Below are 18,503 nucleotides of genomic sequence, written 5' to 3' on the forward strand. Positions count from 1 at the left end.
CCGGGGTGGGCGCAGGCCTGGGAGACCTCGCGCCACGTGGCCCACCTGCGCCAGCACCCCCTGGAGTGCCGCAGCACTCTCACCACCTCCCCGGGGAGGCTCGGCCTGGCGCCCCCCGCGGCCCGGCTCTGATGGGGCTCTGGGCTCCAGCTTACCACCAGGGGAGGGGCTAGCTGTCCAGTGGACAAGGGACAGAGACAGGATGGCGGAGGCATTGAAACCTCTTGATTTATTCAGATTATTTAACATACAATGACGCAACTGTGACCCCAAAGTGTGCAAAGTTAAAGCCTTCAACTGCAGCTGAGAGGAGAGGGCAGGAACGGTACACCTGGGGATGGGGGTGAGTCAGGAATGATGGGCAGCCTCCTCCCCAGGTCCAGGGATGGGGTGGCCTGAGGAGCAGGGCCTGGATAGTCCAGGGCCAGGGGTAGGGGGCAGAGACCTCCCTCTGGCCTAGGTCAGGAGCCCAGAAGTGCCACATGGCTGAGGGGACAGCAGCCCGGGAAGGGGCCAGAGGCGGGGCCAGGAGAGCACCAATTCTGGGATGGGGGTTAGGGAGGGAGGTGCCCTACAGGAGAAGCCAGGAGGGGCCACGTGTCCCAGGGGTGGGAGCCGGGCCGGAGCAGGCTGCAGCAAGAAAGACCTGAGGCAGGCGCAGGGCCTGAGAGCCCAGGCTGGCTGGGCTCAGGGGGACTGAAGAAGGGGGAACCCGGGGGGCTCCCAGGGCAGCCCGGCCTGGGAGCAGTCCTGACTCTGCGGGGGAAGCCCAGGGAGGGGCCGCAGACCCTCAGGGCCTCCCCTCCTCTCTCCCTGGAAAGGAGCTGGGGAACCAGTAGTGCAAATCTGTGGACCACTCAGTTATGGAGGGAGGCTGAACCCAAAGGGGGACCCTGGGGCATGACCCCTCCGCCGCCTGGGCCTCCACCACCATCCTCAGTACAGCCGCTTCTCATAACTGTGGGCACAAGGCAAGAGGGAAACTGAGAGTGGGTATGCGGGCAGGTATGAGGCCTCACCTCCCCAGACCCCCTTGCCCAGGCCAGCCCTGGGCCGCCGGGCGGCCCCCAGACTCAGGAGAGGCAGTGAGCTGCAGAAGCCTCTGCCTCTCAGCCACAGGGGGCGGAGGGAATGAGAAGCAGGCCACGTGCCTCTGTCCGCCTCAGGCCAAGGCTCCCGGAAGACCCATGCCAGGCCCAGGGACAGCCATGCTCCTTCCGGCCACAGCCGCAGCTGGGGGACTGTCCTCAGTGCCGGGGTGGAGAGACAGCTCAGGAAGGCACGGCCCATCCTCACAGAGCAAGGTCAGGCCAGTCTGAGCCTCTGCTGCCCACGTCTCCACCCCACCCCTGAAGGCACCGTGGCCTAGGTCCCTTGTGGTCACTGGGTCCAGTCCAAGACAGGACAGCCTCAGGCCTGTGGTCAGGGACATCTCTCTGCACCCCGGGAGGGGACGGTTCCTCTGGAGGAGGGGCCACCGCCAGCTGCCCCGAGCATGATGCTAGTACTAGGGCCCACGTCCCACGACTACACCCCAGCACGCCCCCAACCCAAGGCCCCGCCCCAGCCCAGGCCCCGCCCAGACTGCCCCTGCTCTACTCTACGCCTGGCCCGGGCAGCGCGGTTACTTACACGGCAGAAAGGTATAGCTACGGGAGGATGGGGCAGAAAGAGACACAGGTTAGACGCCCGCCTATGCCTGGGGGGACAGGCCCTCTCGACCAGGGCGGGGCCGCATGCCTGCAACTACTGCTGCCAACTAGCACTGCCCCCGCCCACGGTCGCCCCAGCGCCGGCCCTGGCATCTGTCTCTCTGCCCTTCTCCCCGCCAAGGGCTCATGCCCCCAGCCTCCACCTGCCTGCCTGGTGCCGCCACCAGCCAGAGCCCAGCACCGCCAGCCCCTGCCACCAGCCACCAAGCTTCTGAGCAAGCAAGGGCTGGGGAGCCCAGGAGGGGCTAGAGGCCGCATCTCCCATGCCCGGCTCGGGGGAGATGCCCGAGGGGATGGGAGGGCCTGCCTGCGTGGGGACTACAGGACAGGGTTCAAGGGTGGGCTGGGCCCTGGAGGAGAGGGTGATGGGGGTCATTCTGCAGCAGCCTCCATCCCTGGTGCAGATGGTCCTTGGGGTCCCTGAGACCTCGGCTCAGCCTCTGAACCATGGCCCCACCTGCCTGACCCAGTGCCAGCCAGCTGGGGCAAGGAGGCTGCCACACTTACGAGTGCAGGCCGTGGACACCACCCTCGATCTGAGCTGACATGGTCCGTTTCTCAAACTTGAGCTCTCCTGAGTACATCATGGACCTGCAGGCAGGGAAGTGGCGCAGGTCAGGGGCACCAAGGGTGGAGGAGGGAGAGAGAGAGAGAGAAAGGAAATGGGAAATACGGGGGCGCCAGGAGCCTCCCTGATGCCCCCCACCTGCTGCCCCTCTAGTCACAGCACTCACCGCAGGACAGACAGGCTACGGGCACCGATATCCTGGCAGCCATGCTGGATGCCCGCTATGAGGTAGGGCACGAACTTCTGAATGGAGCCTTTGTCCTGGATGGAGCCCGAGACCCCCTGCGCGATCTTCACCTTATCTCCCTCGCTGCATGGAAGGCGGGAAGACTGAGCCCCGCCCCCCATGGCTCAGGGGACCCCAACCCACCCCACCTCTCAAGGGTACCAGCAGAGGGGCTACCGCCCAGAAGGACCCCCAAAGCTGCCACTCCCTGGGCTACAGCATAAATAAGCATGGATTCCGAGTCAGGTGGCCCCGGCACCGTCCCAGGTCTGCAACTTGGGCCCTGTGCCTTGGGTTCCAGAACTGTAATATGGAGACTGGGTGCCACCTTGGGCAGTCAAAGGCTCGGGTGGACCTGAAGGGTTGGGGCCAGGGCTGGGGGCAGGCACCTGAAGTAGCGCTTCTGGCTGCTGCTGCTCTTCTCCATGGCGTCCAGCGAGCCCATGCCCCGGTACTTCTTGAGCCTCACACCATCCGAGAAGAAGTACTCGCCGGGGGCCTCCGTGGTGGCAGCGAGCAGGGAGCCCATCATCACTGCAGTGGTCGGGGGGTCAGCGCCTCTAGCCCCATGGCCCTCCCACCGCCCCCCATCGGCCTGCTCGATCCCCGGCAGACCTGCCCCCTCACCTGTGGAGGCACCAAGGGCCAGGGCCTTGACCACATGCCCCACGGTCTGGATGCCACCATCGGCTATGACTGGCACCCCGAAGCGCCGGGCATACTCAGCCACCTTGTACACGGCAGTGCCCTGGGGCCGACCACAGGCCATCACTGGGGACAGTACACAGATAAAGGCGTCAACAGCAACAGGAGCCAGGTGCAGTACAGGCCCCTTTCTCCTTGTGCCCTACACCTCCACTTGGGAAAAGGGACAGGGCTGGATGTTAATGAGGCAAAAAAATAAGTGGCAGCAAATAACACTAGGTGAACGCACCCCAGGAGCCTGGACCAGCCCACCTACAAGAGCACTACGGGGACTCTGGGGGCAGCATCAGTACTGGCCTCAGCCTCACCTCTCTCCAGGCACTAGTTCGCTTACAAAGTTACTAGAGTTAGGTACTCACAGCCTCCTTTGGGATATTGGCTTGCATTTCTTTAAGTTTAATTGTCCAAGGTCCTTAAGTGTTACATTTCTAAGTGAGAATTCTAAGGAACCAGCAGTTATCTAAGGATGGATGCAAGGCTGGATAAAGGAGAAAAGAAGACTTCTCTGCTGGTACCTTTGTTTTGTTGTTATTGCGCCCCAAGGTTTAGAACAATGCCTGACACACAGTAGGACCTCAATTAACATTTGTTAATTTGTGGAGAAGGCCCACATCTCACCTCAGGGGTCAGCTAATGCGAAGGTAGACAGTTAGAAGCAGAGGCTTAGAGACCAAACTGGGAAGATGTTTTGGGCAGAGAAGACCAAATGGGTCATTCAGCGTTTGGGAGACATGACCAGACGTGACCGAGGGGCCAGATACACCAGTCTTGGGCCTGCAGGTTGGACTTCCATGACCAGAATCTGAGAAGCAGACTGGCACACACCCCAAACTCACGGTCACCTCATCTTACACCTGCCTCCCCCCACGTCAGTGGGCTAGACAGGCAGAGTCTGAGCCTGGGTCATCCCTGAACCCACCATCCCAGAAAGGGGCCTGAGTGAGCACTCTGCATGCATCTGTGGAGCGAGACTGAGGCCCCAGGGCCTGTGGAGGGCGACTGGGGCGTTCTAAGTGGCAGTCACTCGCTCTCCTACTGACACCCACCTTCTTGGGTGATGCAGATGGAGCCGCAGCCCATGCCCACACGCAGCCCGTCCACACCAGCATCAATCAGGTTCTTGGCCTGAGCTGCCGTCACCACTGGGGGGGAGGGGGAGGGGGGGAGGAGGAACGGTGTGAGGGTGGGTTGCCCCTGCCCTGCCCGGGGGGCTTCCTGGGACCCCAGTCTACACCTCCCCTTCACCTACTGTGACCAAAGCCCATTCATTCAGCTCCCTGCCCCTCCATGCCGAGAGCTATGCCATCACCAGGGAATGCCAAAGGACAGAGGAAGGTTACACAGTGAGGGGGCAAGGGCCGGCACTCACCATTCCCCCCAATCACCTGGAGGCGGGGGTACTTCTGCTTGATGTAATGCACCATGGCGATCTGATACACAGAGTTCCCTTGGGATGAGTCCTGTGAGAAGGGGGGCAGGAAAGCTTAGGCTTGGAGGCTGAGAATCCTCACTGAGGGAGGGGGTCTTAAGTGGACAAATCCTGAAATTGTATCAAAGATATATGAGAATACACCTTTGTCTTTTTCTGGGAAGACGATGGACAGTTCTCGGCAGAGTCTCAAAGGGGCCTGCCTTCCCCCAAAGGTTAAGCACCACTAACATATAGTCTCACGGCAGACAAAGCCCTTTCATACCCACAATATGGACTGGTTCTCACAGCAAAGAGATGGTGCCTGCGGTCGTATCCACTTCCCACCAACTCACGAACCAAACAGAATCACTTAGCCTCTCGAGCCTCGGTTTCCCCCTCTGACAAGTGGGCATGGTGATTGCACCTCAGGGGGCTGTTGTGAGGACTGAGTTCATCTGCATAAACGCCTTAGTGCAGCGCCTGGCAAGTGGGAGGTGCTCACTGAATGTGAGTGGTAACTATTAGGGTCAAGTTATGAGTGCGAAGGGCCCCAGAGGGGTCCACAGTTTATTCTGAGCTGTCAGAGTACCAGCGACCCTCCCAGTTCTGACCCCGGGCTTAATTAGAGGTGAACCTGGTCTTCATAAGCCTCAACTCTACTGAACCGCCCCTGCTCCAGGGCAGTGTCCGTACCAGCACTATGACGTCAGCGCCCGCCTGGGTGAGCAGGTCCAGGCGGTATTTGTCATCCTCACGGGTGCCCACGGCCGCCCCGCACAGCAGCTGCTTGTGGGAATCCTTGGAGGCCAGAGGGTAGTCCCGGTTCTTCTTCAGGTCAGTGCGGGCAATGATGGCCACTAACTCATCTCGATCATTGACAATGGGCAGCTTCCCTGACAAGGAACGCAGGGGTGAAATGAAGGAGCAGGTTTCTGAGGGTGGGGTAGGGGGGTAGTGAGAATGAAAGTGGACCAGGCCAGAGATTCCACTGCAGTACCCAAACCAACCACTAGGTGACAGCACCCACCCAGGAAGCGCTCCTAGGGACCTGGCTCTCTGCCCAAGGAACAGGAAGCAAAGAAACCCAGTTCCTGGAGCTCTTCCTGCCCTGTGGCCTGGCCAGGCTCAGTGGGCAGCCCCTGAGCACTGGCAGCCTTTCCCCTGAAGGGCCACAGGCCACAGTGGTCAAAAAACTCCTAGCTAGGGCACAAACATGAGGCTATCCTGCAGGGAGGAACGTGTGTCCTGCCCAACACCACCCCAGAAAACAATCCAGTACGGGCCAGGGGAGCATTTCCCAGTGGGTCCCACAGGGACCTAATGAATATTATGTCAACAGCCTCAATGTCAAATAAATTTAACCGCAAGACTTCTCAGAGCCTTTGATAAAGTAATGTACAATTCTTTATGCAAGATGGGGAATACAGAAAAGCAGCATTTTTCAGACTTATAAGAACACGGAGCCCTTTTTGCATGATGAGTGTTTCACAGGACTAGTCGTTTTGGGAAATATACTGTGAAGATGCCAAATAAGGGATGGGCTTTCCTGAGCCAGGAAAAAGACCTCAGAAGTCACGCTCCAGCCTGACGTGACTCAAACCTTCCCTGAGGCCCAGCCTAGTTGCAGGGACAACCTGCAAGGCTGTGAAGGAACAGGGGGCTCTGGGGTACAGGGAGCCGGGCTGGGGGAGGAGGGGTTCTTGCATTTTCCACCTCCTCCCTGGTACCTTTCTTGCTGCGCTGCAGGATCTCGTTTGCCTCTTTCAGTGTCACACCCGCTGGAGCCACCACCAGCTCATTCCGCGGTGTCATCACCTGTGGGGCCAGGAACATTTGCCTGCAGGTTGGCAGGTGAGAGAGAAGGGAGCCAGGCCTCCCTCTGGTCCCTGGTCACAGGCACCGGCCTGAGGCCCCGGGACGTGCGGTCCTCTCTGCCCCAGCCATGCTCTCCCTGCCCCGCGGGTACCTCACTGAGGAGGGTGGTGTGGTCCTTCTCTGCGAGGAAGTCGATGTCTCGGGAGGTGACGATGCCCACCAGCTTGCTGCCCATGGTGCCCGTCTCGGTGATGGGGATGCCAGAGAAGCCATGCCGGATCTTGGCCTCTAGCACGTCACCCACGGTGTGCGAGGGGCTCAGCACCACAGGGTCCGTGATGAAGCCCTGTTCAAACTTCTGCGGGCAGAGACAGGGGAAGGAAAAGGCTGGAAGAAAGCTGGAGGTGTGTACAGTCTGGCCACAGGGGGCCGAGGGTCTCCTGGCTGTGCCACAGGGGAGCCAGGGCCCGCCATGGGGCAAGAGGCCATTGGGGAAATGAGGGCTGAGCCCTGCGCTCCCACTGTGGAGAAGGGCAGACAAGACCCCACAGCCACCAGCCAGGGAGCGCACCGGCCCGCAGAGCTGGCAATGGGAGGTTGGGAGGGCCTGTGAGGCGGAGGCTGCCAGAAGGCATCTTCTTTCTCAGGACGGGCCTGGTACTCGCCTTGACCTTTCGCACCTCGTTGGCCTGGAACTCTGGAGTGCAGTTGTGGTGAATGAAACCGATACCGCCCATCAGCTGGGGTTGAAGGGAAGAATGGTCAGAGCCAGGTGGCCAACCCTCCTCACTCTGCAAACCCGCCTCTGATTCCAATTCCTCCTGACGCCCACCCCACTCGGTCCTCTTGGCCCTGGGGTCCCCACCCAGGTGCTCAACTCACAGCCATTGCGATGGCCATGTCAGCCTCTGTCACAGTGTCCATGGGGGAGGAGATGAGTGGTGTCTTCAGCGTGATCTTCCGAGTCAGGGCTGAAGTCAGGTCCTGAAGATGGAGACACAGGCTATGTGAAAAGTTTTATCATTCATTCGACAGACATTTACTGAGCTGCTATATGTACCTAGCACCAGGACAGGCCCCGGGGATACAGCAGTGAGCAAGATGGATGAGGTCTCTGCTACCTCTTCCAGAGCTTATACTTGGAAGGAAAAATGACACACACGAAACATGCACAAGGTGATCCCAGTTGGGATGATGGCTCCAAAGGAAACCAACGAGGCAAAGTGACCACTGGAGAAAGAATGTGGGGATTAGGGAAACCTCTTTCTTGGGAGGCGACAAATGAAAACTAATCAAGTGAAAGTCCCCAAAGAGGGACTGTTGTTCCAGGCTGAGGGAGCTGTGTGTGAAACTCCGCCTCTGATTCCAATTCTCCCTGAGGTGCGTTTAAGAAAGAAAAAGCTTGGGCTTCCCTGGTGGCGCAGTGGTTGAGAGTCCGCCTGCCAATGCAGAGGACACGGGTTCGTGCCCCGGTCCAGGAAGATCCCACGTGCCGCAGAGTGGCTGGGCCCGTGAGCCATGGCAGCTGGGGCTGCGTGTCCGGAGCCTGTGCTCCGCAGCGGGGGAGGCCACAACGGTGAGAGGCCCACATACCACAAAAAAAAAAAAGAAAAAAAAGAAAAAGCTAGTAGAGTGGAGGGAAGGGAAAGAGGCAGGAGCTGAGGGCTCAGAGGCAGGGGGCGGGTCAAGGATATGCAGCCTTGAAAGGAGCTTGCATTCAATTTTGAGATGAGAATCCACTGGAGGACCTCAGGCGGAGGAGAGACATGATCTGATTTAAAGAGGTCACTCAGGTTCCGATGTGGAGATGGGATTCTAGGTGACCAGGCCTGAAACAGAGAGACCACCAGGGAGGCTGTTGACAGGTCCAGGTGGGAGATGCTGGGCACTGGGAATGTGGAGGTGTGGGAAGCAGTCTATTAGACATCCAATCCAGGGGAGTAGGTGATTACGGGTCTGCAGCTCAAGGGAGAGCTCAGGACTGCAAGGATTTTCAGTTTTTGCCTGTGAGTGGCAGCCAAGGCCAGATCATAGATTCCTCTGAGATTCAGGCCAACAGCTGTGGATCCTAGCCCTCAAAACCCTCAGACACAGGCTTTGCTATATAATTTTTTGGAGACACAAAGGCCCCTGCAGTCCATTCCCAGACCCTGGCTGAGAACCCTGGCCCTGCAGTCTAGAAAACTCCCCCTTCTCCTCTTGGATCCTAGCACAGGAGAAGAGCCACAGCCTCCTGACATAGCCATAGGACAGGGAGACCCTTGACAGCCAGGGGGGCTTCTCCCATCCCTCTCTTCCTTGCACCCTGCCCAGGATCTGGCACAAAGCCAGGGTGCTCAGAAACTGAACAGCCAGACCAAGAAGGCCTCCTGGTTGCTGTCACAAGGGGAATATCCAGAATAGCCCTAATTTCCCCCTGAAAAATCTGTCTGGGTCAGCACTGGCTACACAGGCTGGACATGAGCTTCCCCAATGTATAAGTGATCCAGGGACACTCGGGCCCTCTGGCATTTCACGAGAATCAGACCTGAATACATATCAATGATAACACCAACAGAAAAACTTTTTTTTTAATGTGTATTAATTCATGATAGAATAGTCTAACTTTTCCATGAAATGACTTACACCCATCAGCATTAGCCCCTGGGCTCCTGCAGGTTTGTCATATATTAATTGTGTAAAGGACATTGGTCATTCACCTGGTTTTTTGCTGAGCCCCTCCAGTTAAGGGAGGCACTGTTTCCTTGTATTTGTCCACAATCTAACTACTTCTTCTTTTTTTTTTTAAACCTCATCTCTTTTTCTTTTTTTTAATGTTTTTTATTTTATTTATTTATTTTTGGCTGTGTTGAGTCTTCATTGCTGTGTACAGGCTTTCTCTAGTTGTGGTGAGCAGGGGCTGCTCTTTGTTGCAGTGTGCGGGCTTCTCATTGCGGTGGCTTCTCTTGTTGCAGAGCACAGGCTCTAGGCACATGGGCCTCAGCGGTTGTGGCGCGCAGGCTCAGTAGTTGTGGTGCACGGGCTCAGTAGTTGTGGCGCACGGGCTTAGTTGCTCCGCGGCACGTAGGATCCTCCCGGACCAGGGCTCGAATCTGTGTCCCCTGCACTGGCAGGCAGATTCTTAACCACTGTGCCACCAGGGAAGCCCCACAATCTAACTTCTTCAAACCCTCTTGCCAGTTCTTATATCATGGATCCACAAACAAGTCTGTCCACCTCTTTCAAAGTCTCCATAATCTTACTGGCTTCTATGATGTCTTTGCTTAGCACTTCAGACAAAATCCAGTAAGTAATAAAGCAGCCACACCCACGTGCATGTCCACCCCCTCCCTGGGCCTTTTTGAACCTCACCTCAGGTTCTGTCAGTGAGCCCTCTGGCCTCAGGCCAGGCCCACCTCTCAGGATATCCCCAAATCCCCATAGCTGCCTCTAACCCATTAGGTATAATCCACTGACTGTGCCGGTTTCTCTGACAGCACTGAAGGTTACATCCACCACATTCCCAAGAAAAGTCTCTCCCGGGAATTCCCTGGTGGTCCAGTGGTTAGGACTCTGCGCTCTCACTGCTGAGGGTCCGGGTTCAATCCCTGGTTGGGGAATTAAGATCCCACAAGCCGCAAAAGAGGCAAGGTGTAGCTTTAAAAAAAAGAAAAGTCAGAAAAAAAAAAAAAAAAAAAGAAAAGTCAGGCTTCCCTGGTGGCGCAGTGGTTAAGAATCTGCCTGCCAGGGGCTTCCCTGGTGGTGCAGTGGTTGAGAGTCTGCCCGCTGATGCAGGGGACACGGGTTCGAGCCCTGGTCTGGGAGGATCCCACATGCCGCGGAGCGACTAAGCCCGTGAGCCGCAACTACTGAGCCTGCGCGTCTGGAGCCTGTGCTCCGCAACGGGAGAGGCCACGATAGTGAGAGGCCCGTGCACTGCGATGAAGAGTGGCCCCCACTTGCCACAACTGGAGAAAGCCCTCGCACAGAAACGAAGACCCAACACGGCCATAAATAAATAAATAAATTAAAAAAAAAAAAAAAAAAAAAAGAATCTGCCTGCCAGTGCAGGAGACACGGGTTCAAGCCCTGGTCCGGGAAGATCCTACATGCCATGGAGCAACTAAGCCTGTGCACCACAACTACTGAGCCTGCGCTCTAGAGCCCGCGAGCCACAACTACGGAAGCCCACATGCCACAACTACTGAAGCCCGTGCGCCTAGAGCCTGCGCTCTGCAACAAGAGAAGCCACTGCAATGAGAAGCCCGTGCACCACAACGAAGAGTAGCCCCTGCTCACCGCAATCAGGGAAAGCCCGCGTAAACAGCAAAGAAGATCCAAGGGAGGGAGGGAGGAAGGAAGAAAAAGTCTCCCCCACACCCTGCCCTTGAGCAAGAGCTCAGCCTCTGGCACCCATACACAGCCCCGCTACCCCATCAGTGGAAGAGGTACTCACCACCTCATCAGCTGTGAAGTCTATGAATCCTGGGAGAATCAGGAAATCGCTGTGAAGAGAGGAAAGTGACTGTTCCTGTCCCTGAAAAGGGCAGGGCCTGCCACGCCAGGGGAAGCAGCACGGGGATGGAGAGACGGGCAGAGCCTCTGAGCCCTGTGCCATGTCAGGACTGAACCACCCTCATGCCCCTCGCTAGCATCTTGTCGCCTTTAGCCCAGAGACCTAGAGCCAAAGGCGGCGTAAGCTCTGGGGTCCTAGGGCGCCACCAAGGCAGTGGGCCCCAAATGTCCATTGCCTTCAGGGCTCAGAGTTCGTCTAGGAACCTAGACATTCCCATAATGCTGCACACAGCAGATAAGGTGTCTGCCCTTGAAAACTTCTCGATCTTGAGAGGGGGAGACAATAAATAAACACAGAATATACCTGAGAACAGTTTAGTAGGGCAGCATGGCATGAACACCACACAGCACAGGACAAGCTGCACAGCCCAGTGCCAGGGCTGCTGAGTCACACAGGGTTCAGAACAGCACAGAGGGACCCCAGGGGGCTGAGTGCGGGGCATGTTCTGACAGAGCAGGCATTGGTAAAGGTTTGCCCAGTTGGACGGGAGCAGCCAACAGACATGGCCTGGGATGGGAAAGGGGAGGAAGAGGCCTTATAGTTAGGACCAGGACACTGGGGGCCCAGCCAAAGCATGGCAGTGGCCAACACCAGCGCGGAAAGGGAATGCAGGCGTGCACGGGTAAGGCAAAGCACAGTGTCACTGCCCAGGAGCCCCGACGGGTTCAATTTCCCTGAAATCACAGGGCCTAGACAGACACCACCAAAAGCAAATGCCCCATGGTGTTCAGGAACACCCCCAACCAGACTAAGCAAAGCCATCGGGCACCCCAGGGCAGGAAGGAAAAGCTACGGGGTGGATGGGAGGGGTGGGGTCTTTAATTTGCCCCAAGGCCTAGAACAATTTCCCTAGGAGACTCCACGGAAACTATATCATAGATACTCTATCCCCCCTCATCAAAGACCACCAAAGAAATAAAGAACCTTCACTGCCCCTGTCCCTTGGCAGCCCTTCAGTGAAGAGGCCTCTGTGGCTCACTTAGAGGCAGGGAAGAAATGCTGGAGTCTGGGCCTCTTGGCATTTTCTAGGTATTATATACACCCCTCACCTGGCCCACACCCCAGCTACTCTGACAAGGAAGAGGAGACACTCCTCAGGAGTGACCGGGTATCCTGGTGTCCAGGGAAACCGCCTGCCAAGCAGGAGTGCTTACAGGCAAAGGCAGCAACTAGCAGGAGACAGGGCAGGGATGCTCCTGGCTCACCAGCATCCTCACTCCACCCCAGTCCCAGGTCCTGATGCTCTTTCCTGGCATGGACACAGTCCTGCAGCCAACAGAAGAGCTAGTGCCAGGCCTGCAGCCAACAGGACAACGGGCCCAGGGCCCACAGAAAAGCACATTAAGCCAGAGGCAAATGGACAGGTCTTCTCCTCCTCAAAAATCCTGGGTGAGGTGGGCTTGGGTGGGTGATAGTCAAAGAATACTCATGCCCGGGGGGCACCAGTACTAACTTGTAGGCAGCCAGGGGCACAAGTGGAGAGAAGGCTGGACTGGACGGTGGAAAAAAAAGAGCCACCCCAACTGCCCAGCTGGGCATCTCCTGGGGGCAACACCCAAGCAGCTGCCTTAGCTGGGCTCCAGGGCCCCCTCTGCCCTCGTGGTGACGCTGGGAGTTGAGAGGGTGTCGTGGACCAAGGTCTGGGAAAAGTCTCCATTACTCCCACATCTCGCGTTCCCACACGCCCCAAGGCCCCTCCATGCGGCCAAGACGCCCGTGAGAGAAGGAAGGGGGCAGGCCGGACCCGGATCTAGCCAGAAACGGGGCATGGCACCGAGGGCCGCGATGTCGTTGTGCCACGTCCGTCTGCTCTCGGCACGGGCCGCCTTCCTTCCCTTGCCCAGTCCTCCCCCCACCCCCGCCCCCCGCCCAAGTCGCTCTAATCGGGCCGGGGACGCGGGCATCACCAAGGGGGGAGCTGTGCACGTGCAGGGCCGGGGCCGGGAAGTGGGGGGGGGGGCAACACGGAGCGTTAGTGCGCGCACCCAGGTAGGGCCGAGGCCCCCAGCGCTTACTTGTAGGTGAGGCCGTCGGCGTTGGCGAACAGCTGCTGCGCAGTGAGCCCATCCTCGGGCACGTAACCGGTGCCGCCGCTGATCAGGTAGTCCGCCATGCTGCCAGGAGACACCGCGACCCGACATAAACACCCGCGCGGGCCGCCCCGCTACCGCTGCTGCCGCTGCTGCTACTGCTGACGCCGCGCCACGGCCACGCTGCCGCCGCGGGCTGGGAGGGCCGGGGGCGGGGGCTGCGGCAGCGGCGGGGCGGGCCCAGGGCGCCGCCCTCCCCCGGGAGCCCGCCGCCTCCGCCCGGAACAGCACAAAGAGCCCCGCGGAGCCCGGCCCAGCCGCCGCGCGCACGCCCAGGGCCGCCTGCAGTGGCACAGCGGCCACTCGGGACCGGGGCGGGGGAGGACGTGTGGATCCAACGGGAGGAGGGGGCTGAGCCAGGCCGGGACACGCCCCCTCCACCGCCTCACGTCCCGCCTCCTAGGCTCCCCGCAGCGCCTCCCCCAGGCCCGCCAGCATCCTGGGCCACCCCAAGCCATCCGACCCCGCCGGCCTGAGTCTCCCCTGGTCCTACTCCCCAGCCCCAGGGTTACCTCTCACATGGTTTACCTTTCCCAAGACTAAGGCTCAGACTTTAACCAGGGCCTGGAGCCCTGAGGAACTGGTTTGGGCTGACAGCTCCCCAACACAGCAGTTTGAGGTTGTACCCTCCGGGCAGTGCACCCGCCCGTGCTCCCCACAACCGGGCATCAGTCCTACGGGTCAGGCATCCTTAACAAGGACAATCCCTGACCTTTGGGTGGCCTTGGAGCCCTCTGCAGTTTACAGGCGTTTTTCATAAATGATCACATTTACTCTACAATCTATTAATTGCCAATTATTAGGTGTCCCACCCCACCCCTGCTTTACAGATGCAAAACCTACAGTTCAGGAGGGGCTGGAGACAGGTACTACCCCTGATCCAATGCTTCAGTCTTACATCCTGTCTCATCCCCAGCTCAAAAAGTAGAGTGGATACCGTAGATTTTAACCCCAGAGGGGAAAGTTTGCTTTTATTTGGGAGGGTAGCGTGGTGGGAAGGTGAGGGAGGATCACAGGCCTGGCCTAGGCAAGAATGTATACATATAAATTAGGGCAGAGGCTAGGGAAGTTTTGAGAATTTCCCCAAGCAGACATTTGGTGGCCCTGAATGCCCAGCAAGACCCAGATTTCTACATGAAGGTAGTAAGATTAGGTAGCAAGTTGATTCACATGGGAGGAGGTGGGGTGTCAGGGGGCGGACCCTCCCCCTTTGCGTGACCAGAACTACTAACTCTACTGCCTGACCAGAAGCCAGAAAGCGGATTTCCACCCCTCCCCCACACCCTCTCCTCCCTCTGTCCTCCTATGGTCCCTACGGCTCATTCCTTGGTGAAGTGAGGGAAAGCTGGGCCAGGGACACAGTCCTCTCTCTGGTAAGGTGGCTGTCTGTGGTACTCCTTCCATCCCCAGCCCTCGAGGCTGGGTTTGTTTACCTCTCACCAGTGTGGTGGCAGCCAGGCCCAAGGGAAACTCCCTGGGATGCCCAGCCCCACCAGTGATGCCCCGGGTCCCTGCCAGGAAAACACAGCCTGTTCCATCTGTGTGCAGAGGGGAGGGGAGGCTTCCCACAGAGCTGGGGTGATGAGGCCTGTGAGGCTGAGAGTGCTGCAGGGGGCTCACAGATGTCCACAGTGCCCTCTTTCTTACTGTGGGGGACCAGAAAAATCACAGGCACCCAAGCTTCCCTGTCCACCCAGGGAGCCCCAAGGAGGCTCCTGATGGGGGCCTCTGGAGGCCCTCTGGTGTTGAGAAGGGGGGAAGAGGGCCTGCTGGGGTTCTTTGCTGAGTGGGGATTGGGGACAACTTGCTAGGGATACCTGGGACGTACTTGATCCCTCAGCACTCACAGACTCATCCAGAGGGCCTGAGCCATATGGAGAGGAGGGTTATCCTGAGGGGACCAGCACTAGGACTTCCTACTGGCCACCTGGAGGCAGAGCAGTGAGACCAGCCACAGAAAGCACCTGGCCACTCAGGGCTGTCCTGGGCACCTTTCTAGCCACAGAAGGATGGGGCTAGGATAGCATTGCAGGCACAGCACACGGGCTGCCCCTGTGGTCTCCCTGGGTCTCTGAGGGACCTGCTCTGGGTCACTATCTCCTGCAACTAGGGTACTATTCAGGGTTCCACCAGGGCTGGGGCCCAGGACAGCAGCTGGGTTCTGCCGTCTCAGTTGACCTTAGCATGACACCTGCCCCAGCGTAGAACTCAGAACCAGAGGAGGAGGCTGCCAGGCTGAGTTGTTGGGAGAGTCCTCTTCCTGGTGGCCACAGACCTCACAGCCCCACTCCCGTCTCCTGCTGCTCCACACCTCCTCCTGCTTTGACCTGTGTCAGGGCTCCTCATTACTCTAAGCTGCTGAGCTCAGCCCTGGGTTAGGCTGTCCTCTTCCAGAAACTGTTAATCCCCCCCCAGCTTTCCTCCTCCCTCTTCCTGATCTTCCCCCCCGCTGCTTCCTCCATGGGGAGGAGACACCAGGCAACCAGTGGCCTCCTCAGCTCAAGGAAGGGCTGTTGGTCCCCTGAGGCTCCACACCTAGCAGCTGTGAGGGCAACGGAACAGAACAGACCCAAGCCCCTTCAAGCCCCTTCCTTAGTACGGGGGGGCACCCATATCCAGCCAGGGAGCCCAGAGGTCTCTTTCTAGTCTGGGGCTATTTGAAGGGACAAGATTTCAAAACACTTCCGAGGGGAGAGGTGGGGGGGTGGTGCTAATAACATTGTTGACCTGCGTTAGGGGACATAGCTTGCCCAGGTTCAAGCCAGAGAGCAATAACTCTGGCCTCAGACCTAGACTTCTCATGGAACCCTGTTCTCTTCCCACAGCTTTAAGGTAGTGATGGCAGATGGAGGTCTAGCCAGCAGGTTTTGAATCTCATTACACCACCTGGCTGGGTCTCAGGTTTTACACAGGCTCTTCAGAGTCTGGTGGGGGTGTGGGGATAGTACAGGTGCAGAAGTACATTCTGGAGAAGGGATGCTCCTGGTGTTCTGAAATGATACTTTTGCAATACCTTCTCCAACCAAGGCACTGCTTCCATCAAGGCCCCGTGTGCCCCAGCACACTCTCTCACCTCCTGTAGCTTCTCTCTATTGCCCTGGACCCTGAGCCCCAGTAGCTGGATTTCTAGGATGGGAGGAAGGATACAGTTGCCAGAACCACAGTCAATTCTAGAGACCCAGCCTGCGGGGGCAGGAGGGGCCAGCCTTCACCCAGCAGCCCCTTAAGCCGTTAAAAGTTCTTACATAAGAGGCCAACCCCTGGGCAGAGCTGCAGGGCTAATTCCCCCAGACCACCGCCCACCCCCCCCAAACCCAGCTTCCAGGTCACCTCCCCAAGCTGCTGAGCACCAACAGATGGGACAGGGAAAGAAGTCCAAATCCTCTGGACCGGAAGGACAGTGGGATTGCATTTCAAGCTGCGATACAATCCAGAGATTAGCCACTGTCTCCTTTTCAGTCAGTCCCCTGGGGCCCAGATCAACACCTCCACTCTTCCTCCAGTGACCCTAACGGACCCCAGCAGGGTAAGGGCAGAGGGGGTTTGAATCTTAGGAGAGACCCTGGGGTGAGCTGCACTGGCCGCCTCATCAGACCTCAGTGAATGGTGAGGAGGGGACGGTGTCCTCACTCGACTCCGAGGAGGCCCTCCATCTGGACACCTACACCTGCCAGGAAGACTCTGAAGATGGTTCTAGGAGGAAACGGCTAAGGAGGAGTAAGCAAAGTTGGACATGGACTCCAATAGGCTCTGTTTGAACCCCAGGAGTTGGAGCCACTTGGCTCGGGTGTGTAGTTGAGGTCAGACCCAGGACTAAAATTTTAGGGATCGTTCTTCCGACCTGCTCCCCGGTGCAACACAGCACTGAACCTTTTCCACAGTGCCCGCCTGCATCCCCCAACCAAAGCTGGGTGCGGGGCGTCTGAGCCCGGTTTTAGGAAGTTAGAGCTTGAGGCGGTAAGAAGGCATAGGTGGTGGGACCTACCCTTCCCCTCCCCCGCAGCGCTGCCTGGTTCCCAGAGCCGCCGCGCCCGCCCCGGATGCGCCCCGCGCGCTCTGCCCTGGGCGTCACCTCTCAGGCTCGTAGCCGGCCTGCAGCAGGCGGGCGCTGTACCGCTGCGCCGCCGTCTCGTGTCCCGGGTGCTGCCGGGCTCCGGGCTCCGGAACATCGGCGGCTCCGCCTCCCTGCAGCGGCGGTGGGAGCGGCCCCGACCCGGCTGGCGGAGCGCGCGGCTCCTCCATGCGGACGCCGCGGCTCAGGGCGGGTGGGCGGGAGCCTCTCCGCCTAGAGGCTCCCCGGCCCGGGCTAGGGAGTGAGCGCAGCTCAGTCTGGTCCGGGGAAGGGGAGGGGCCGCCGAGGCGGGGCCTGCGTGCCGGGGGCGGGACTCGAGTGCCGGGGACGTGGTCGCTCGAGGGAGGGAGGCCGCTGGGCTTTCCGCGCTGGCAACGCTCTCCCACCGGCCACTCTACGCGGCTGCCCAGATTCAGCCCGTCTCTCCCATCCCCGGATCAGCCACAGGATACTGGGAGACGGAAGTGGAACTGCAGAGGACCTGCACCCTTTCCCGCCGTCCGGACCTTCCAGTTTCTCCTGGTCCCTTCTAAGGAAAACCAGAAAAGAGCGCAGAGTATTATCAGCGGCCAGAGTTTTCTTCGCGTCTTGTGTGGGCGCCTCTGCCTCTTGCGAACGAAGGCACGGTCCTTTGAATCGCCTCCTACCGGCCAGCCGCAGACCTACCTTGCTAGGGCAAGATAGGCGGGGAGATTATCCATCTTCCTTTGCCTACTGCCCCCTTTGCCTGCTCAACACACTCCTTTAGACAGGAGGAAGACAGATTTTCCTTAGCCCTTACCTGCCACTACCTGAGGAAGGAACAAACAAGACTGAAGGCTCCTTAAGGAAAAGGGCCTTGTCTTCCCTTGCCTGGGGTACCCCATAACCAGGGAGTGGGGTTGAGCACACAGGTGCTCAAACTTCTTCATCTACTGACTAGAAAGCATACTTTTTCCTCTTTCATAATTGTTATGACTAGCAACAGTGATTGAGCACCTAGCAGAGGTGGCAAGTAAGAGTCCTTGCCCTCAGGCAATTTCTTTACGGAGACAGAATAGATAGAAAATAAACAGTTGACAATTCTCATGCTATATATTTTTTTCACAAAAATCGGACAATCTGAGGGAGCAAATGGTAAACACTAAACGACTGTGGGCTAAGATGCATTTTAAGGAGGCAGAATTAAGGGTCAGACTTTTCAGCAACTATTTCACAAAGGAAATGGAATTTACGCAATGGTAAGATCTTGGATTTTATCCTGCCTGGTACCTTTTCCTATACATGTACACACCCACTCCCCAGATTCGAGATCAAAGCAATTTCTCTGACAGCTCAGCCACACGTGAATGCCATTATAGACAATTATT

At 58.2% G+C, this 18,503-nt stretch overlaps 1 protein-coding gene across 5 annotated transcripts; it reads right to left on the reverse strand.

Moving 5' to 3' along the window:
• Positions 1-205: 205 nt before the first annotated feature.
• On the reverse strand, positions 206-17,390 carry IMPDH1 (inosine monophosphate dehydrogenase 1). Of its 5 annotated transcripts, none has more exons than XM_082631752.1 (17): positions 17,155-17,390; positions 13,008-13,106; positions 10,873-10,921; positions 7,320-7,421; positions 7,118-7,177; positions 6,589-6,795; positions 6,350-6,437; positions 5,316-5,515; positions 4,581-4,671; positions 4,258-4,353; positions 3,134-3,277; positions 2,896-3,040; positions 2,447-2,590; positions 2,220-2,303; positions 1,633-1,649; positions 1,152-1,241; positions 206-958 (listed from the first exon to the last, which is right to left on the reverse strand). In XM_082631752.1, exons 1-17 carry the CDS (start codon positions 17,322-17,324, stop codon positions 858-860), a joined length of 1,887 nt encoding a protein of 628 aa, XP_082487878.1. In that variant the 5' UTR covers positions 17,325-17,390; the 3' UTR covers positions 206-857. The 5 variants fall into 5 exon arrangements, with proteins under 5 accessions (XP_082487878.1, XP_082487877.1, XP_082487881.1 ...); XM_082631751.1 differs by having other exon boundaries at positions 7,103-7,177; positions 17,155-17,389; XM_082631753.1 differs by lacking the exons at positions 206-958; positions 1,152-1,241 and adding an exon at positions 1,297-1,484 and having other exon boundaries at positions 7,103-7,177; positions 17,155-17,389.
• Between the last annotated feature and the right edge of the window lie 1,113 nt (positions 17,391-18,503).

The sequence above is a fragment of the Mesoplodon mirus genome (assembly GCF_964341445.2).
Source record: "Mesoplodon mirus genome assembly, chromosome: 9".
NCBI classification, from domain to species: domain Eukaryota; kingdom Metazoa; phylum Chordata; class Mammalia; order Artiodactyla; family Ziphiidae; genus Mesoplodon; species Mesoplodon mirus.

What these genes read in the sequence shown, in the direction of transcription:
- IMPDH1 (XM_082631751.1), bottom strand. Translation starts at nt 17,324, where the DNA reads ATGGAGGAGCCGCGCGCTCCGCCAGCCGGGTCGGGGCCGCTCCCACCG. An exon ending in GCCGACGGCCTCACCTACAA is followed by an intron (nt 10,922 to 13,007) that starts GTAAGCGCTGGG and finishes CTCTCTTCACAG; the next exon opens with CGATTTCCTGATTCTCCCAG. An exon ending in CATCTGCATCACCCAAGAAG is followed by an intron (nt 3,278 to 4,257) that starts GTGGGTGTCAGT and finishes TACTGTCCCCAG; the next exon opens with TGATGGCCTGTGGTCGGCCC.